The sequence below is a fragment of the Calliphora vicina genome, chromosome 2, assembly GCF_958450345.1.
Source record: "Calliphora vicina chromosome 2, idCalVici1.1, whole genome shotgun sequence".
NCBI lineage: Eukaryota > Metazoa > Arthropoda > Insecta > Diptera > Calliphoridae > Calliphora > Calliphora vicina.
In genome coordinates, this window is record NC_088781.1 from 134364454 (window position 1) to 134387659 (window position 23206).

The 23206-nt window shown below is 24.4% G+C and overlaps 1 protein-coding gene across 1 annotated transcript in view; it reads left to right on the forward strand.

The window, feature by feature from the left end:
• Dyrk2 (Dual-specificity tyrosine phosphorylation-regulated kinase 2) overlaps positions 1–23206 on the forward strand; it is a 43806-nt gene that overhangs the window by 16111 nt on the left and 4489 nt on the right. The window contains exons 5-6 of the mRNA XM_065501939.1: positions 15618–15756; positions 15992–16163. Of these exons, the coding sequence (XP_065358011.1) occupies positions 15618–15756; positions 15992–16163 (311 nt within the window). The remainder of the gene's footprint in view (positions 1–15617; positions 15757–15991; positions 16164–23206) is intronic.

Genomic DNA, 23206 nt, shown 5'->3' on the forward strand with positions numbered 1-23206 from the left:
GCAAGAGAGAAAGAGATCTTTTGCTAACGTATGGGTCACATACAAGAAAAGTGTCTTCATTAATATTTCATTACCGGTGTTTGCGTCACCGATTTTGTATTGTTTTTCCTTGTGTTAAACATTTAATTTGATTCTATAAGAATTTATGTTGTTGTCAGTAGGTAGTAGGTAAATTCATTAACCTTCAATGCCTGGGGCTAACCAGTTGTCAGTTTAATTAATTATTGAGGTAAATTGTATAAGATATTCATTTTCTTATTTACTTTGTAGGGCTCTTCTTATTGGTTTGTGGAAATTACAAATTGTTTTTGTAATTGAATAATTTAGTGGTGACAGATGGGAGAACAAAATGAAAATAGCCCTAAATTAGGCAGTGGTTTTAATTAATAAATATTAGCCCAAAAGTAGGCTATAATTTCAATCAATTATCAGATTTTTTTTAATTTTAATGTATTTTTCTTGGGAATTTATTGTAAAATAAATGAGTTTTTTGGAATTCAGACACAGAATTAATGGATTCCTGACATTTTTTGTTCAATAAATAAAATCCAAAATTTTCCCCTTTTGGGAATTTTTATATTTTTATCTAGGAATTAAAAATAAATGAATTTTTTGAAAACTAAACACAAAATTAAATGATTTCCTAATTTTTTTTTATTAAATTACACAATTTGAAAACTTCCCCTTTTTGGGGATTTTTATAGTTTTTGTGGGAATTTAAAATAAATGCCCTTTTTGGTAACTAATGATATGATTTAATGACATTTTGTGTTTAATTACCTAATTTAAAAAATGTCCCCGTTTGGGATTTTTTTTACTTTTTCTGGGAATTTAATATAAATGAGGTTTTAGGCAACAAGAATTTACACTAAATAATTTCATGACATTTTGGGATATATTTTGCAATTCCAAAGTTTCCCCGTTTTGGATATTTTTGTAATTTTTCTGGGAATTTAAAATAAATGATTTTTTTGATTACTTAATGTCAAAAGAAATGATTTCATAACATTTTGGTTTAATTTACCCAATAATTCCGTATTTTGTACGTTTTCCTTGGTACATATTTTAAAATTCTAAAAATTTCCCCGTTTGGAAATTTCTGTATTTTTCATGGGAATTTAAAATAAATGAGTTTTTAGGTAGACAGAATTCTAACCAAATAATTTCATTACATTTTGGGTTATATTTTGGAATTTTAAAAGTTCCCCGTTTGGGGTTTTTTTGAGAATTCAAAATAAATTTATTTTTTCGTAAACCATGCTCCACAATAAATGAGTTCTTCATATTTTTTGTTAAATTAGCCAATTCCAAAAATTTCCTCGATTGGGAATTTTTATACTTTTTCTGGGAATTTAAAATAATTTAGTTTTTAGGCCACTAGAATTCAAACTAAATAATTTCATGCAAATTTGGTTTATATTTTGCAATTTTAAAAGTTCCCCGTTTTGGGTATTTTTGTTTATTATTTGGGAATTCAAAATAAATTCGTTTGTGGAAATCTATGCTTCAAAATCAATGATTTCTTGATATTTTTTGTTAAATTAGTCAATTCCAAAGATTTCCCCGATTGGGAATTTTTATAGTTTTTCTGGGAATTTAAAATAATTGAGTTTTTCGGCAACCAGAATTTAAACATAATAATATCATGCAAATTTGAGGTATATATTTTGCTATTTTATAAGTTCCCCGTTTTGGGTATTTTTGTTTATTATTTGGGAATTCAAAATAAATTACTTTTAGGAAATATATGCTTCAAAATCAATGATTTATTGATATTTTTTGTTAAATTAGCCAATTCAAAAAACTTCCCCGATTGGGAATTTTTATACTTTTTTTGGGAATTTAAAATAAATTGGTTTTTCGACAATCAGAATTCAAACTAAATATTTTCATGCAAATTTGAGGTATATATTTTGCTATTTTATAAGTTCCCCGTTTTGGGTATTTTTGTTTATTATTTGGGAATTCAAAATAAATTAATTTTAGGAAATCTATGCTTCAAAATCAATGATTTCTTGTTAGTTTTTGTTAATTTAGCCAATTCCAAAAATTTCCCCGATTGGGAATTTTTGGACTTTTTTTTGGGAATTTAAAATAATTGAGTTTTTAGGCAACCAGAATTTTAACTAAATAATTTCATGCTAATTTGAGTATTATTTTGCAATTTTAAAAGTTCCCCGTTTTGGGTATTTTTGTTTATTATTTGGGAATTCTAAATAAATTAATTTTAGGAAATCTATGCTTCAAAATCAATGATTTCTTGTTAGTTTTTGTTAATTTAGCCAATTCAAAAAATTTCCCCGATTGAAAATTTTTATACTTTTTTTTGGGAATTTAAAATAATTGAGTTTTTAGGCCACTAGAATTTAAACTAAATAATTTCAAGAAATTTTGGGTTATATTTTGCAATTTTAAAAGTTCCCCGTTTTGGGTATTTTTGTTTTTTATTTGGGAATTCAAAATAAATTCGTTTTTGGAAATCTATGCTTAAAAATCAATGTTTTCTTGATATTTTTTGTTATATTAGCCAATTCCAAAAATTTCCCCGATTGGAAATTTTTATACTTTTTCTGGGAATTTCAAATAATTGAGTTTTTCGGCAACCAGAATTCAAACTAAATTTTTTTTCATGCAAATTTGAGTTATATTTTGCAATTTCAAAAGTTCCCCGTTTTGTGTATTTTTATTTTTTATTTGGGAATTAAAAATAAATTAATTTTTCGTAAACGATGCTTTAAAAACAATGATTTCTTGATAGTTTTTGTTAAATTAGCCAATTCCAAAAATTTCCCCGATTGGGAACTTTTTTACTTTTTCTAGGAATTTAAAATAAAAGAGTTTTTAGGCAAGAAGAATTCAAACTAAATAATTTAATGAAATTTTGGGTTAAATTTTGCAAATTTTAAAGTTCCCTGTTTTGGTTATTTTTGTTTATTATTTGGGAATTAAAAATAAATTTGTTTTTGGAATCTATGCTTCAAAATCAATGTTTTCTTGATATTTTTTGTTAAATTAGGCAATTCAAAAAATTTCCCCGATTGGAAATTTTTATACTTTTTTTGGGAATTTAAAATAAATGAGTTTTTCGGCATCCAGAATTCAAACTAAATAATTTCGAGAAATTTTTGGTTATATTTTGCTATTTTATAAGTTCCCCGTTTTGGGTATTTTTGTTTATTATTTGGGAATTCAAAATAAATAAATTTTAGGAAATCTATGCTTCAAAATCAATGATTTCTTGATATTTTTTGTTATATTAGCCAATTCCAAAGATTTCCCCGATTGGGAATTTTTTACTTTTTCTAGGAATTTAAAATAAATAAATTTTTCGGTATCAAAAATTCACATTAAATAATTTCGTAACATTTTGGGTTATATTTTACAATTTTAAAAGTTCCCTGTTTTGGATATTTTTGTATTTTATTTGGGAATTCAAAATAAATAAATTTTTCGTAAACCATGCTCCAGAATAAATGATTTCTTGATATTTTTTGTTATATTAGCCAATTCAAAAAATTTCCCCGATTGGACATTTTTATACTTTTTCTGGGAATTTAAAATAGTTGAGTTTTTCGGCAACCAGAATTTAAACAAAATAATTTCATGCAAATTTCAGGTATATGTTTTGCAATTTTAAAAGTTCCCTGTTTTGGGTATTTTTGTTTATTATTTGGGAATTCAAAATAAATTCGTTTTTGGAAATCTATGCTTCAAAATCAATGATTTCTTGATATTTTTTGTTATATTAGCCAATTCAAAAAATTTCCCCGATTGGGAATTTTTGGACTTTTTCTGGGAATTTAAAATAATTGAGTTTTTGGCAACCAGAATTTAAACTAAATAATTTCATGCAAATTTGAATTATATTTTGCAATTTGAAAAGTTCCCCGTTTTGGGTATTTTTGTTTTTTATTTGGGAATTCAAAATTAATAAATTTTTCGTAAACTACCTTTAAAATAAATGATTTCTTGATAGTTTTTTTTAAATTAAACTATTTTAAAAATTTCCCTGTTAAGGAATTTTTGTGTATTTCCTGGGAATTTAAAATAAATATTTTTTTTGGGGAAACTGGATATTAAATTAAATGATTTTATGAAATGTTTTGTTAAATTAAACAATTCTAAAACTTTCCCTTTTTGGAAATTGTTTATTTTCTGGGAATTTAAACAATTTCATTTAACAGATTTTACTTTTATTTATTTTTTGTTTAACATAATTATTGTATGAAATGTTTGGATAACATTTTGTTTAAAATAGCTCCCAAAAGTAGGCCTTACATTTCAAAATCGTTAATTTTCCAGCAAACATACTAAATCTTGTAGATTTTTACGACTATTATAAATAAATAACTTGTGCTTAGTTTTTTATATTTACACCAAACCAAAGCTTTTTACCGGCAACAATAGTTGATATTTATTTAATAAGCCTTAACATATGCTTTAGATTTTATAGACCACTTAACCATTCACACCTTTTAACCATTACGTGTTTAGTGAAAACAGCAAGAAACACACAAAACATTGAATATTTTACCTTTGTTTTTTAATATAAACAATGATTTATGGATTTTTCTACACATATGGCCATAAACAAATAAATAGTGGTATGATTTAACCTGTTGTTTGAAAACAACAAGCATTTAATTGATTGTAGCTAAATACGTTAAATACACTCTAACACATTTAAAGGCCGGATAAAATGTATTAGTGAGTGTATGTATAAGGGAAAAAGAAAAAAAAACAACAAATAATTCATGCTTTTTGAAACGCAAACGTGTGCAATTGTAACCAATTGATGTCAAACAATCTGACATTATCGCAAAAATTGCGATTCGCACGCGATGCACTTTTTTTATACTTTTATACATATATTCTCTAACGTACAAAAGCAAACTAAACAATAAACCGCAATAATTCTGCAAAAAAAAAAATAGAAAACCCACACATACTTTTAGGTGTTCACATATTTACATGCATATGTTTGTATATGAATGTGTTTAGAGGAAATAAAATTTACCTTTAGAAAAACTTTTAAAATTGTAGCTTAAATATAGAAAAAAACCCACAAGAACGTGATCAAATTATGGCAAAATTGCCATTATTTAAAAAGTTTCAAACTATGTAGAATATGTGTGTTTTTTGTTTGGAATTGAAGGTCATAGAAAACAACAATTATTGCTTAGCCAACTTTTAGGCTTATTGACAATTAATTTTAGCTTAAAATAGCTATATAACTTTTGGTTGCAATGTAACCAGATTATAAAATAAAGAAATAAAACTTGTTTTTTTAAATCTTTTCTTTACTTTAAAAAATGTTGCAAAGAAATAAAAATTGACATTTTCTTTTAGATTAATATTTCTAGAAACTCGCTTCATTCGGTTCTCTTTCACTTTTTTAACGCTGTCACTACCTTTTAACATTTCAACATGTTGTCATTAAATGTTACTACCATTTGAGTTCATGTTCCAACACGCAAGTTTAATTAATCGTTGTTAAACTTAAAGGAAATTTTTAAAAGAAAAATTTTAGCTTCTTAAATTTGCCTAAAATTAGGCAATAGTTTTCATGCTATACAATACAGGGGGTTTGAGGTTTTTTACAATAGAAAAACATAGTGGTTAATAAAAATTTATATGATTTTTAATCATAAATTTGGTAGGAAGAATTTAACAACATCTACCAAACCCCAGTTTGTAATTTATTTTCACACTCTTATGTGGATGGATAAAATATTGTTGCAACAGATTAAGAGTTTTGTGCTGGCGGAAAAATTTTGGTTAATAAAGTTGTCGGTGAGTGAACCATCCTTGGCCGAGCGCTAATCTGGTCTTTCCGAAACTTAGATCCAATTATTATGGCTACGATGTGTAAGCTAAAGATGTTCCTTTATGAAAAAATTTATTTCTTGAAATTTGCCCAAATTCAGACACCAGTTTTTGTTTGATATATAACAAAAAACAGCGTCAAAATAAGTTAATGATTCCAGTCGCATAAATCAATAAATCCTGGCTACATTTTAAATATTTACAAGCCTTCACTTCAGAAAGAAAATTATTTTTAATAATGTCCGTCTGTCAGTCCTTCCATTCCTGTTCATTTTAAATTAATGTTTTATCAGTAAAACATGCAAACTTCCATCATATATGGCTAAGAATTTTTTATTTAAGTACTTCTTCATTGTTATGTTATATTTAATTGTATTTGTTTATAAAATAGATGGATATTTAAAAAAATAGATTTTTATATTTTTGCCTAAATTTAGGCAATAGTTTTTATTTACTTGATAACAAACAAAGGAATCATTAGAAATTCAAGATTTCTATTTTATGGATAAATACTTTTTCCTGGCTATCCTGTAAATATAAACTAGGAATAGGTTTTGTTAAGAATTTAGATTAATAATGTCCGCCTTTCTGTCCTTCCTTCCCTTTTTATATTGAGTTGAAGTTTTCTCAGCAAAACACTACTAATTTAGTCACAAATGCCAAAGAGGGAAACAAATAAATACATTTTAATAAATAAATTTATTTTCATCTAAAGAATATTTTGTTAAACAAAATTTTTATTTTAGGAAATCTAAAAATATCATACATTAAATATTTCGGAAGGACAGAATGACGGACACTATAAAATTTAAGTTGTAACAAAAAGTATTCCGGATTTATCTTTAGAGAATAGCCAGAAATAACTACTGATCCATACAATTAAATTCCTGAACTTGTAATTATTGTTAAGTGTTATCGAGTGAACAAAAAGCGCTGCCTAAATTTAGGCAAACTTTAAAAATTTTTCTTTTTTGAAAAATTCGATAAATTTTTAAACCAATGAAAAGGGAACGCAAGATATGATAAAATCACTAGAGAGCAAATGAGAATTGTAGACCTCAAGCTTGATTTGTAAAAATATGAAAGCTTAGATAAAACACAAAGTTGAATTTTCATAATTTTGCCTTAAATTAGGTAACCATGTTTCTCATCTCTATAACTAAGAATTGCAAGTATATAAACTCATGATTTTAATGTTAGTAAGTTGGAATTATTTTTGGATATTGTAAAAATGTTGATTTTTAATAGTTTTTGAAAATAATTCACTTTTATAATGTCCATCCGTTTGTCTTTCCTGACATGTTTATTTTGAATTTCACTTGTCAATAAAAATCGCGCCATAAATGCGGAGATAATTTCAATTAAATAATTTTTGAGTGCTAAATTATATTTCAGCTTATTTAAATCATAAAATGTATGATATTGTCAAAAATGACATTTTCTTAATTTTGCCTAAAATTAGGCAACAGTTTTTATTTTCGTTATAACTAGCAATTGCAAGTATTTAAACTCTTGATTTTAATGTTATTAAGCTGGTATTATTTTTGGCTGTTGTTAAAATGTTAATTTTGAATAGTTTTTGAAAAGAGTTCACTTTTATAATGTCCATCCGTTTGTCTTTCCTGCCATGTTTATTTTGAATTTTATTTGTCAATAAAAATCGCTCCATAAATGCCGAGTTAATTTCAATTAAATAATTTTTGAGTGCTGAAATATATTACAGCTTATTTTAATCATTAAATATATGATATTGTCAAAAATGTAATTTTCTTAATTTTGCCTTAAATTAGGCAACAGTTTTTCTTTTCTGTGTAACTATCAATTGCAAGTATATAAACTCATGATTTTAATGTTAGTAAGTTGGAATTATTTTTGGCTGTTGTTTAAATGTAAATTTTGAATAGTTTTTGAAAAGAGTTCACTTTTATAATGTCCATCCGTTTGTCTTTCCTGCCAAGTTTATTATGAATTAAAGCTAGCTCTAACTGTCAATAAAATCGCGCCATAAATACCAAGATAGTTACAAATAAATAGATGTTGAGTGTTCAGCTTATTCTAATCATAAAAAATATTTTCAAAAATGTTATTTTCTCAATTTTGCCTTAAATTAGGCAACATTTTTTGATTTTACTATTACTAGCAATAGGGATTATTCGAAGTGGATTATTCGAATAGAAATATTAAGGAATTATTCATGTTTGTTGTTTAAATACAAAATCTGAACAGTTGTTGTTAAGAAAAAAGTTTTAAGATGTCCGTCGGTATGTCTTTCGCTTCATGTTTTTAAAGTTTTCTAATTTATTCAAACAACTGGCTACAAATATTTGAGATAGCAATAAATAATTATGATCTTATGGTAACATTTTGTTTTCCACTCATTTAGTTGAAAAAAGAACAAAAAATTTAATTTTTGAAATTTGCCTAGTTTTAGGCAACAGTTTTTATTTTCTTGATAAAGAGCAATACAGTCTATATAAGTTATTGATTCCAATTGCAGCAATCAAATAAGTTTCTTTTCCACCCGTTATAATACTCTTGCACGTTTATTTTCCATTTTTTGTTCTTTTTTAGCCCATAAATTGCTAATAAAATAAAATTTTTGTTATTTCTTATAAACAACTGTTGCTGTTAAGCCTTAACTCCTCATTTAACTGCGTGTTTTGTTGTCATAATTATAAATATTAATAATAAGTTTTATTTTTTTTTTTGCTTAACATAAACAAATAAATACCAGAAATATAAACAAAGCCTCCCCAAAAGTATACTATTTACTTACTTACTTACTATGGCAATTTCTTTAAATATGTTTCTTAATAAAAGTACACTTTTATGAACACGCAAATTACTGATAAATTTTAACAATTTTCAAGGTTTTGTTTATTTTTTTATGCTTAAGGGGAAAGAAATTTCTTTAATAAACACAAATATACATTTAGGCGCATTTAATTGAAGTTTACCACAACTACTAGAGTTCGGATTAATAAAGTGTTGATATACATTTATTAATAATAGTTTTGTAATAAAAATGTTTATATTAAACATGCGTGTTGTTAAGTATAATTTGGTTAAAGATTTGTTTGGTTTTTTGTTATTAATACATATAAAAAAATGTAGATTAATTACTTGTTTTGGTTTTTAAATTAATTACTTAAATATGTATAACATTTTGAAGTACTTATAAGTTGTTACAAATATATAACAATATTCATGACCTGTTTTAATTAGTAAAACTAGCAATAAATCTTTCATATAGAGTATTTGTAACACCCGGAAATTGTGTTATTTTTTTTTTTTGTAAATAAAAACCTTGAAACAAATTTGGCACACTTAATGCGTTTTTGGCTCAATTAAAATCTAACCAGAAAAAATGTTTGCCTACCTTTAGGTGAAACTAAAAAAAAGTAATTTAAAAAAGCAAAGTCTATGTTAAGGGTTATGAAATATGATGTATAGAAATCACAGCATATATTGAGGGATAAAAAAAAGTTAAAACTAAAAATTTAACATTTTTAATTGAACATAAACAAAGTATTTTAAAGAAAGTTTGCTGCATTTTTTAATTAATTAAAAATAATTTAATTTCTGGAAAAACTCTAGCATATTTTAATAGTTTTTAAACTTTAATCACATTAAGTTTATAAACTATTTTCTTCGTCAGTCTTCTCCTTTAATGTTTATCAAAACAATCTGTATACAGTTTTTTTTTTTTTTCTCAAGGAGACTAAATGTTAAAACATTGGATATAAGATATTGTACAGCATACCTTAAGGAACAATTTTGCAGCTGTCATTTGTAATTTGTGTTTAAATTTTTTAGTATAACACTTACAATGACATTTTCATAAAAAATATTTTTCTATGGGAAAATGTATGTTAAAAGCAGCCAGATAGAAATTGTTATTATAAAAGAAATTTAAAAGCATATTTTAAGGATTTTTAATATAATATAATAGAAATGAGAAAATTTTTAGTGTTAAACATACTTAAACTTAAACAAATGTTTACGGATTTTGACAAAAATCAGACAAACTATGTACATTTTGCTTATTCTTTAATTCAAAAATTTTTTTGAAAATTTTTTAAAATTTTTTTTTTGCGAAATTTTTTTCCTAAAAATAATATTTCTAAAAAAAACATTTATTCATCTTCATATCTTATACAATTTTATTGCTAAACTCATAACCTTACCATTTAATGGCGAATTTTGATAATCAGCTAAGAAAATTTAAATAAAACCAAATTCTTAGGGAAAGACAGACAGACGGACATCTTTAATACAAACTCTTAACAAAAAGTATCCCAAAATTTATATTTAAAGTGTAACCAAGAATTGTATCTAAGCTACACCACTCAAATCACGAAATTTGATAAACTATATTGCTCGTTATCAAAACAATAAAAACTGTTGCCTAGTTTTAGGCAAAATTTAAAAAATTAAATTTTATAAAATTTTATAGAGAAAAATATTTTAACACTGAAAATGTATATATTTAATCATAACTTTGTTATTTATGACTGAATTTTGACAATTAGCTGATGAATTTTTAATACCAATATAAGCACAGAGGGAAAGACAGACCGATGGACATTCTCAATTTGAACTTTTAAACAAAAATATTCTAGATTTATATTTATAGAGTAGCAAAATATAATGTCTTACTTTTGCTGTTTAAATTATGATTATTTATTGACTTTGTGGCTCATTAGCAAGAAAATAAAAACTGTTGCCTAAATTTAGGCAAATTTTTAAATTTTAATAAATTTGATAAACAAATGAGCGGGAATATAATTTAGCACTCAAAATATATTTATTTATTCAAAACATTGTCATTTATGGCAGAATTTTGAAAATCAGTTGAATAAATTTTAATTAAAAATAAACCTACAGGGAAAGACAGAACTACGGACATCCTTAAAAGGAATTCTTAAGCAACAATAGTAAAAATATAAATTTGTAAAGTAACCAAGAACTATATCTAATCTATATAATTTTAATTATAAACTTATAGGGATCTTAAAGCTTGATACCAAGAAAACAAAAACTGTGGTATACATTTAGGCAAAATCTACGAAATATTATTTTTTTAAATTTAATAACTAAATAGGCTGAAATATAATAATTCAGCAATAAAAATATATAAATGTTTTTCCATCTTAAACTTTAATGGCTGATTTATCAGATGAGCAATAGAAAAACTTATAAGGAAAGTCAGACCGACGGACGACATTAATACTTATACTTAACAAAAACAAATCAAAATTAATGTTTAAAAGGTTGCCAAAAATTGTATCTAATCTATGCTGTAACATTATGAAGTTATATTGAGCATTTAGCTCGTTATCAAGAAATGAAAAACAGTTGCCTAAAATTAGGCAGAATTACGGAAATTAAATGTTAGAAAATTTCATATATTTAACAACCATAAAAGGTGAAATCACTGGGATTATAATTTATAACCCAAATTTTGATGATTACAGGTAAAAACTTTAATTCAAAAACTTACAATAAAATTGTTTTCCAAATTTTTCTCCTCAAAATTTTTTTATTTTTTCCAAAAGTGTTGAAATGCAATATTTTCTTAAATTTATTTCCAATTTTCATTTCAAAAAAATATTTTCTTCAAAACTAAAACCTACAACAATAGATTATGCCTTTCATTACTGTGCTAACAAAAACTATTGCCTACCTTTAGGCTTTAGGTAAAGAAATATGAAATTTTCTTCTAAAAAGTTTGTGTTTTACTTCTTTTTATTTGTTTATTTTACAGTTTCTTTCAGCTTGTTCATTTTTATGGCTTAAATTTTATTACTTCTCTAATTTGATGTTTGAGCTTATCAAATAATTAATCAGTTTACCTTAAAAATAAAATAAAAAAATGCACACAAAACTAAACCTCTTTATTATGGTGGCTAAATTACTATTGTATTTTTTCCGCTTTACAGTCTGCATAAAACAATGTTTGTGGCTTTTGAAAAGTGTATCCTTTTTTGTTTGTTTTGTGGGTTTTTTTTTGGGGCCTTAGTGTCGCCTTAATTTTTACTAAACATGCAAGGCAAATTAAAATTTCAAACAAAATTAAAAGCTGCACTCTCTCTCTCTAAAATATAATAAAACCAGTCAGCTATGGAAAAATATTTTGTGGTTTGTTAAAAACAATTTGATTTTTTTTTTGGTAAATTAGTTAGAATTTTTTACAAAAATTTCAAGGCTACTTTGAGGCGCCTATGAGGTAGGCCCTGGTTTTGTGAAAGTTTAGAAATGTTAGGAATAACTAGAACAGAAATTATTAGAATTTTTTTGTTTCCCCTTTAAGTTTAAATATTTCTATTTTTTATCTTCAGCTTAAATCCTTATTAAGTTCTTTTTTAGCATAAACAAAACCTTAAAGTATACTTTAAGGGTTTACAGTGTTGCGCTTAATAAAATCCTTTATTTAGCCTTTAAATTTAACCAATTTTATGTGCAAATAAGCTTTCAAAAATGCTTGTAATCTATTTAAGGTATAAAAAGAAAATACAAAGATTTTACTATGAGGTAAACACTCAAAGACAAACAATAAAGGTAAAACTGTGAAAAATCCTTAAACTTAACTTGTTAAATCCTCCTCCTAGTAAAATGTTTGAGCTGACAAAAGCCAACACAAAACCTTTTGATACCATAAAATTTACCAACTGAAGCATATTTACCCAAGCACATCATATAGATAACAAAATAAAAGCATAATATTTAGGCTTAATTTAATTTTCTTTTCAAAAGAACACACATGAAATTGAAATGAAATTTATACATGAAAACATGATGTCATTTAAGACACATTTTAGCCACAACAACAACAACAAAATATTGATGTCATTTAGACCGAAAACAAACATAAACCCACGCATAATGTAAGAGATGTTGAAACAAGCCTAAAAGTATGCAAATTAATTTAACTAAATGGTAAATTGTAATGTCTGTCTTTAACATTTTTTTGCAATGTGTCAGGCAGCACTTGTTACTTTATTTATTTATGAAACTGTCTAAAACAAATAAACTTGTTTCCATTATAATATTAATAATAATAACAGTAAAACACATATCAACAAAAAAAAATATTTGTTTTATTACTGAAATAATAAATTTGAATTAAATATGAATTTTCATTTAAAAGTAACTACTAGAACTGAGTACCATAATTTTGTGTAGCACGCACATATTTGGAAAAGTTCCATAACCAAAAGTCAAGGATTTTATTGAATGATTTTAATCATAAATTAAATTCAATTATTTCACAGGATAGTTTTATGGTTTTTGTCTTATATACATATGTTTGTAACAAAATTAAAATTTGTTGATGTTTTATTTTGTTATTTTAATCATTTTAACATTAAAATTGCCAGACAAAACATTAAAAATCTACCTAAAAGTAGGCAATGTTATTTTAAAATTATTTACAGCCTAAAATTAGGCAACATATATTGTCATTAAATTAATATAAACATAGGAATGCAATAAACTATAATTAAAATGCTTCACAAATTCATATAAAATAATATTCTGCCTAAAAATAGGCAACAAATTTAGTTAAAAACTTTACATTTTATTCGTTATTCGGTAGTTGAAACATTTTTCCCTTGCAAACTACAATAAATATACATTTTTCCATTCAATCTTTAAATGTAATTAAATTTTTTTCATATAGCATTTTCACAATTAATTTACAAACTCTGCCACAGCTTGTCTCTTCAACATTTAGTACAGCTGTCAGTTTGAAATATCAATTTATTTTTTTTTAATTACAAAAATTGCAATTCAATGTTATCAAACTAAGAACACGCATCCTCAACTCTTAACACTTAATGCACTATGAAGCCAGCAATTAAAAAATATTTTGGGGTTTTCATGGGTGTACAAATAGAAAATATTAAGACATCTCTACAAAACAACAAATCTACAGTATTGAAACAAAATGACATTGAAAATTCACATTCTGTTTTCTGGAAAAATGGTAAAAAAAAATATCTGCAGATTTAAAGCAAATAGAAAGAATGTGAGAAAAACAATAAAAACCACAAGGAAAACTTAATTTTTAGTGGAAGCTGGAAATAAAGTGAATTAAACAAATTAGTACAATAACATAACGAATCTTATTTGATTGCTGTTATTGGAATCATGAATTTATAGAGATCCTATGGCCCTATATTAAGAAAATAAAAACTGTTGCCTAAAAATAGGCAAAATTCAAAAAATAAATTTTTTGTTAATTTGAATCTTTAACTGTAGGGGTAGTTTTTTGAATTGCCTAGAATAGTGAAAATTAATTGGAATTAATTTGAAAATCTTGTACATCAGTTAAAAAAACGAATCGGTGAATCCATGAGATTGGATTCGATTTGATGTATATTCTTTTTTAATAAATGCTTGGAATTATAAATAATAAACGTAAATTCATTAATCTAGTCATATATTAAAACAATTTACCAAAAACTAGATTTCTTGTGATTTGCCTAAATGTAGGCAACAGTTTTTGTTTCATCGATAACAGGCAACACAGTAAAAATATCTACAAAATTTCAATTATATGAAGTAGTTATACCTCTTGGCTTCCCTTTAAATGTATAATATGTATTAGTTCTAAAAGAAATTAAATTTTAATAATGTCTTTCCGTCTGTCTGTCAGTTTTTCGAAAGTACAATAATTTTAAAACTGTTGCCTAAAAATAGGCAAATTTAAAAAATTAAATCTTTGGATAATTTTAATCTTTATTTTAGAAGTAAAACGGCCTAGAGCATCCTAGTGAAAATGAATTTGCTATAATAATCCTGTACATCAGTTAAAAAAAAAACGAATCGAAAAAACTGGAACTAAACTGCCAGTCCATTAGATTGAGTTCGATTTGAAGTCTATACTATTTTAAATAAATTACTGAAATAATAAATAATGAACATAAATTCTTTAATCTTGTTATATATTTAAAAAAATTACCAAAAATAAGATTTCTTGTGATTTGCCTAAATGTAGGCAACAGTTTTTGTTTCATCGATAACAGGCAACACAGTAAAAATATCTACAAAATTTCAATTATATGAAGTAGCTAAACCTCTTGGCTTCCCTTTAAATGTATAATATGTATTAGTTCTAAAATAAATTAAATTTTAATAATGTCTTTCCTTCTGTCTGTCTTTTTTCCGAATGACAAATTAGGCAAATTGAAAAAATGGAATTTTTAGTTAATTTTAATCTTTAACATTTAGAGTTAAAACGGCCTAGAACTTTCTAGTGAAAATGAATCTGCTATAATAATCCTGTACATCAGTTAAAAAAAACGAATCGAAAAAACTGGAACTAAACTGCCAGTCCATGAGATTGAGTTCGACTTGAAGTCTATACTATTTTAAATAAATGACTGCAATAATAAATAATGAAGATAAATGCATTAATTAATCTTGTTATATATTAAAAAATATTATCCAAAAATAACATTTCTTGTGATTTGCTTAAATGTAGGCAACAGTTTTTGTTTCATCGATAACAGGCAACACAATAAAAATATTTTAAATTTTTCAATTATGTGAAGTAGTAATGCTGCTTGGCTTCCCTATTAATGTATACTTTGTATTAGTTCTAAAAGAAAATTAATTTTAATAATGTCTTTCCGTCTGTCTGTCAGTTTTTTCGAAAGTGCAATAATTTACCCCTTAAAAATATTGAAAATTTTATGGTTTATTAAATAATTTTTATATATTCTTTGTCTCTAGTTTATATCTTAAATTATATCTAATGAATTTTTTTAATTTTTATCTCTTTGCAGTCTTAATTTATATGAATTGATTAAAAAGAACAATTACAATGGTTTTAGTATGAGTCTAATACGTCGTTTTTGTAATTCTATAGTGAAATGTCTACGTTTATTATACAAAGAGAATATCATACACTGTGATCTCAAGCCAGTAAGTATTTACATTAATTTAAAACAAGAAAAATTAAAATTTAAATGAAATTCGAAACAGAAAGTTATTAAAACTCAGAATGAAAGACAACCCAATATCTTTCATTCCGAAGTAAAGTGCATACTTTTGACAAGACAAAGAAGCAGCATTATTAAGCTTTTATTTGAATTTCATTTACAAATTTTATTTGTTGTTTCTTTATTTTAATCTTGGTTTTGTTTTCCGTTTTTTTTAGGAAAATATTTTATTAAAACAACGTGGCAGTAGTTCCATTAAGGTCATTGATTTTGGCAGCTCATGTTATGTCAATCGCAAAATCTATACTTATATACAATCGAGATTTTATCGTTCGCCGGAGGTTATATTGGGTCTGCAGTATGGTACCGCCATCGATATGTGGAGTTTAGGTAAGTGTGGCTTAAAAAGAAAACAAAAATCTTAAAAAAAAATTCACACGAAAAAGCAATAGAAATTTTAGAAAAAACATTTTGAACAATAAAAGTTTATTGGACCAAAAAGAGCTTTTATAAAAATAGCTTTTTTGCAAGAAAAGCTTTGGGATATTTTATAAGAAGAGATTTTCGATATTTTTTTATAATTTTTTTATTTAATTTTAAAATAAAAGCTGTTTTTAAAAAGAGCTTTTGTTATTAAATAAAAAAGCTTATCGACATTTTGTTGTAAATAAAAGCTTTTTTAAAGAAATATTAAAAAAGAGCTTTTCAATATTTAAATTTAAATAATCTTTTCATCAAAAAGCTTTTCGATATTTTGTTGTTTCAAAAAGAGCTCTTTTATACAATTTTGTAAATCAAAGCTTTTTTAAAAAAATATTTAAAAAAAGAGCTTTTCTATTATTTAAAAATAGCTTTTATTTATTAAAATAGCCTTTTCGTAAAAAAGCTTTTAGATATTTTGTTGTTTTATATATATTTTTAGAAAGTTTATAATTTGTTTTAAAAAACAGCTGTTATAAAACTAACTTTTTTATCAGGGAAAGCTTTTTGATTTTTCAAAAAGAACTTTTTCATACAATTTTGGATATGAAAGACTTTTTAAAAAAGAGCTTCTGTTATTAAAATAACATTTTGACATTTTGTTGTTTTAAAAAGAACTTTTTAATAAAATTTTGTAAATAAAAGTTTTTTTAAAAAAATAGCTTTTCTATATTTTAATTTTTTAAAAATAGTTTTTTTTTATTAAAATAGCCTTTTCGTAAAAAAGCTTTTAAATATTTTGGTGTTTCAAAAAGAGCTTTTTTATAAAATGTTGGAAATAAAAGCTTTTATATATATTTTTTAGAAAGTTTTCGATAATTCGTTTTAAAAAACAGCTTTTATAAAACTAACTTTTTTTATCAGTTAAAGCTTTCGATGTTTTTATTTTTCAAAATTAACTTTTTTATACAATTTTGGATATGAAAGCTTTTTTTAAAAAAGAGCTTTCGTTATTAAAATAACATTTCGACATTTTGTTGTTTCAAAAAAACTTTTTTATAAAATTTTGTAAATAAAAGCTTTTTTTAAAGAAATATTAAAAAGAGCTTTTCAATATTTAGATTTTGTAAAAAGAGCTTTTTCATTAAAATAACCTTTTCGTAAAAAAGCTTTTTGATATTTTGTTGTTTCAAAAAGAGCTTTTTTTATAAAATGTTGGAAATAAAAGCTTTTATATATATTTTTAGAAAGTTTATAATTTGTTTTAAAAAACAGCTTTTATAAAACTAACATTTTTATCAGGGAAATCAGGCTTTCGATATTTTGATTTTTTAAAAAGAACTTTTATATACAATTTTGGATATGAAAGACTTTTTAAAAAAAGAGCTTTTGTTATTAAAATAACATTTCGACATTTTGTTGTTTTAAAAAGAACTTTTTAATAAAATTTTGTAAATAAAAGCTTTTTTAAAGAAATATTAAAAAAGAGCTTTTCAATATTTTAGTTTTTTTAAATAGAGCTTTTTTATAAAATGTTGGAAATAAAAGCTTTTATATATATTTTTTTTTAGAAAGTTTTCGAAAATTTGTTGTATAAAAGAGTTTTTATAAAACTAACTTTTTTTAGCAAGAAAAGCTTTAGAGCTTTTTGATATTTTGTTGTTTCAAAAAGAACTTTTTTATAAAATTTTGGATATGAAAGCTTTTTTTAAAAAAGAGCTTTCGTTATTAAAATAGCATTTCGACATTTTGTTGTTTCAAAAAAACTTTTTTATAAAAGTTTGTAAATAAAAGCTTTTTTAAAGAAATATTAAAAAGAGCTTTTCAATATTTTAATTTTTTAAATAGAGCTTTTTTATTAAAATAAGCTTTTCATAGAATTTTTGTTTTTTCAAAAAGAGCTTTTTTATAAAATGTTGGAAATAAAAGCTTTTAGAAAGCTTTTCGGTAATTTGTTTTTAAGATAAACCCTAGTTTTCTCCTAAATAACTATAATAAAAAACCTTTAAGTAAAATTTAAAAATAGTAGCCTTTAAATAAAATAAAATCCATTTATTATTAGTCTCCTCTTCTTTCTTGATTAGCAATTAGTGTTACTTTCTTTATCATTTCATTTTTCATATTTTTTTTAATTAAAAAAATATTTATATTTATGCACTTTTTTCTACATTTACTCTGCCTTGGTTTACTATCAGGGTTATAAATTATGCATTCATTTGATTCTTCATTTAGAAACAGTGGCATCGTGTTAGAATTATAACCAGTAGTTTTCTATTATTGAAAGTCCTTTGCTGTGGGATTTTACTGCTGTTAGAGGGGAATTTATTTATTTTCCTATTTACATGTCAATTTATATATTTAGATGGAATGTTTTTTTTTTTGTTCCATGTTCATACATCAACACTTGGCAATTCATTAGAAGAATTTTTTGAAATGAACATTTAATGTATATGGTTTATTTTAGAAAACTATTTTCATTTAAAGAATAATGAAAATAGTTAAACTTAAAGGAAAATATGTCAAACTTAAAGGGAATTGGTTTGGAGTCATTTTTTATAATGAACAATTAACAGTTAAGAGGTTAGGAGGGCATCATGTGACCAGCGAAATGTATGTAGGTGAATTTGAAAATAAGTCCTCTGATTCTGCAGTCATTAGCCTTTTTAAAAAAAAACAGTTTTATTACCTACAAAATCCCATAAATATTCTTAATTAAATTGCATGTTCTACAAGTATTATTTATAACTCTTTATTACCCTAACAAGTGTAATTTGTTTATCAATATTTATTTACGAGTTTCAATACTATGTTGCGGCAAAATCCATTTGCAACAAATTATGATGCTGTTGTTGCAATCAATGTTAGTTTACGACTATTTAGAAAGCGAGAGCGAGCAAGAGAAACACAACAATCCTTTTGTTTCAAATAATTGGCTTTTTGTCAAGGATGTTTTTTTTTCCTAAATAGAAATGATGATGGCAAAAATATTTATGGCAACTGTTTATGAATATGGTTTGTATTTGGAAATGTTTGGGTAGCATATAGAAAAATGCATGTATTGAGAAGAGACTTTTTATTGAAAAGGTCCTTTAAAAGGTCAAGGGTAATGCAGTTTTTATGTTTGAGAGATTTGCTTTTTGTATTTGTAAAGGTTTTAGTGTGGTCATTATAATGTTATGAAACTGTTTTAAAATATTTCTAGAGTCATAAATTAGACAAGAAAATTGGCTGAAAATTGTTGCTGCAATTTTAAGTTAATTTTTAAATTCTCAAGAGCACGGTTTGGCATTTCCCTATCTTAAGAATATTTGTAGCCTTAACTAACTTAGCCACTTGATAAATAATAAATATTTCTTTGAAAATTAATATTTCAAAGAATTTAAACTTTCTTAGGAATCTCTATATCATTTTAACTTAACCACATGTTAAATAATGAATATTTCTTTGAAAATTACTATTTCTAAGAATTTCACCTCATGGTGAGTTTCATTAAAAAACGTTTTGACGACGAAATTGTGCTAAATAACTAATATTTATTCAAAAATTACTATTTTTAACAAATTTTTCTTTGTGGTGAATTTCATTTCAAAACTCACCACTAACAAAAAATCATGAATTTTAAGAAAACTGTAAAAAATGTTAGCTAATAAATTAATTAAATCATGAAAATAGATAAATTTAGTAAAATCAGCTAGTGGTGAGTTTCTTTTCAAAACTCACCACTAACAAACAAAATCAGATTTTCAAGAAATTTTGTGCTAAACACTATATTTGTTCATAAAATTAGTTAAATTTAACAAAATCTACTCCTAGTTAGTTTCTTTGAAAAACTCACCGCTAAAAATTTAAGAAAGGAAGGAATGATATTTCCTTGAAAATTACTACTATTTCTAAGAATTTTACCTCATGATGAGTTTCATCAGAAAACGTTTTGAAGTCAAAATAATGCAAAATAACGTACATTTATTTTAAAATTATTATTTTCTTAGTGGTAAGTTTCTTTGAAAAACTCACCACTATTCAAAAGTTATAAATTTTAAAAAAGGTTGTGTTAAATATTTAATTTCTGTATGAAAGTAGTTAAATTTAGTAAAATCTGTTTGAGATGAGTTCATATAAAAACTCACCACTAACAAAAAATTACGAATTTTAAGAGTTAATAGATTAATTTATTTAAGAAAATAGATAAATCTAGTAAAATCAGCTTGTGGTGAGTAACATTTTAAAACTCACCACTAACAAAATAAATTAGATTTTAAAAACTTTTTTAAAATTTTGTACTAAACTTAAATTGTTCATAAAAATAGTTCAATGTAGCAAAATCTACTCGTGGTAAGTTTTTTTGAAAAACTCAGCACTAACAAAAAGTTACCAATTTTATGATATTTTCCAAGTTTGTGTGGTAAATAGTTAATTTCAGCATGAAAGTAGTTAAATTTAGCGAAATCTTTTCGAGGTGAGTTTCATATAAAAACTCACCACTAACAAAAAATTATGATTTTAAAAGAAACTGTAAAAATTTTGAGCTAATAGGTTAATTTATTCATGAAAGTGGTTAAATTTAGTAAAATCAGCTCGTGTTGAGTTTTGTTGAATAACTCACCACTAACAAAAAAAATCTGATTTTCAAGAAATCTTCAAAATTTTGTTCTAAGTAATTAATTTGTTTATAAAAATAGTTAAATTTAGCAAAATCATATCGTGGTGAGTTTCTTTGAAAAACTCACCACTAACAAAAATTTTATGCAATTTTCACACTTTTATCAAGTTTAAGTAAATATTTTGAGGTTGTTTTGATTTTTATAATTTTTTGTTAAAAATAGTTATAATTAACAAATTCACTCGTGGTGAGTTTCACATAAAAACTCACCTCTACTGAAAAATTGTGAATATCTACAAATATTTACTCTGTTAGCTTGTTTATGTAAAAATTATTGAGTTTTGTAATGAAATTGTAAGATTTTAGAGGGTGGTGAATATTTATTTTCAAAGCAATAATTTGAATCAATTTAATTATCATGTAAATGTACATATATTGTTGAAAATATTTATAATTTAGTACATTTACCTCGTGTTGAATTTCTTTTAAGAACTCACCACTAAAAAATACGATTAAATTGGTTAAATGATGGTCTTTTAACTAATTTGTATTTTTTTCAGTGGTGGGTTTTTAAAAGAAATTCTTTTAAAATCCCACTACAAAATTTTTAATTTTTTTTGTATTTCATAAATTTTTGTACCAAAATGTTTATATTTAAGTAAAACTAGTCGGCTTGTTTTGAATTTTATAAATTTTTGTTTAAAATAGTTATATTTAGCAAATTCACACATGTGGTGAGTTTCATATAAAAACTCACCACTATGAAAAAATAAAGAATTTAAAAAGAAATTTAATTTATTTTAAATAGTTGATTACAGCATGAAATTTAGCAAAATCAGATTGTGGTGACTTTCTTTTTTAAAATTTCCATAAGTGGTGAATACATTTTCGAATATTTTTGATTCTAATTTCATATTTATAGATTCTTTACTTCAATAGATCCCAGAATATCTTCATATGAGCTAAATTTTTATTTATTCAACTTTGCTCTCAACTTTTGAACAGTATCATATTTACATCAGGAGTCTCTTTTAAACAGCTCTCCATTAAATTTTGCTAATTTTCTCTTTAATGTTTCTTAACCACCTTATTATGGTTTTTATTATGAAACTGTAAGTTATCGAGTGTTAATTAACAAACTTAACTTTCCAACAGTATCAAATAACCACAAAATTCCTTTTAACAAAACAATCAACAAACAATGAAATTCTATACAATAATTTAATGTTGTGCTTCCTACTATCTCTCTTACATAAAAGTTTTGTTAAGCCTTTTGTAAATTTTTGCTCAAACCGACACAAAACTTAATTACAAATTCCTTTTACACATATAAATAGAGCAGGAGTAAGTACAATTGCTCACTTATAAGGCACAAAAGGATGTTAAGTCCTTTATATACAAACATTTATTTATACATATGCACATGAATTTGCCAGGTACAGTTATGGTTAATAATTTTGATAAAAGCTACTGTGAATAGGGATAATATGTCTGCAAAGGCTCTTCCTTTGCTCTCTTATCCTTTTAGTGTACAATGTACAGTTATGAACTTAATTTGTTAAATGTGCGAGTACTTTAATGACTTTATCCGTATCCGTTTCTGGTTTTAAGTGGATTCAAAATGCCTGTGTGTTTGACAAATGTTTGTTTAGGTATTAAATAACTCATATTTATGAAAAATTTTATTAATGAATCGAAAATGGCCAACAGCTTTTGGTTGGAAATAATTTGGTTACAATAAATTGTTTCCGGTTAATAAATTTGCTTCTAAGGTTATTTTAATAATTATTGTGTTTAATTGTTTAAGTGCGTGTCTGTTTCAATGTAATTATCCGAAATTATCACATTGTAGTCAAACTCAACTCAGCAAATGGTCCTTCGTAGAAGGAAAAATTAAAAATTCTAAATAAATTTTTGTTTTTAACAGTTTTCTTTGTTTAGTAACAGTATAATTTTTCTTTACATTATATTTCCTTTTCGTTGAATAACTTAAGTCATTTGTAAACGGAAAATCATTATGGAAATTTTATGCAAATTTTTGGGATTTTTTTTTTTTTATTCAAAAGGAAATATAACAAAAATTTAACATATTCATTCTTTTCCCAACACGTTATAGATAGATTTGTTTTTGAATAAAGTATTCAGTTTTATGAAGATGCTTTCATCTTTTTCATTGCAAAAATTGTATAAGAATATATTAAAATGTAAAATTATTAAGAACTGAAATTGTGTTAACAGACAACATTAAATTTAAATAATTTATTTTTATCATAAAAGAATCATTAAATACTAAACGACAAATGATAAGGAGTGAAATGTAAAAATTTTACACAAATTTCTGATTAGAAATTAGTTATTTTAAGAGAATTTAGCTAGTGGTGAATTTATTTTAAAAATTCACCACTAAAAAAAA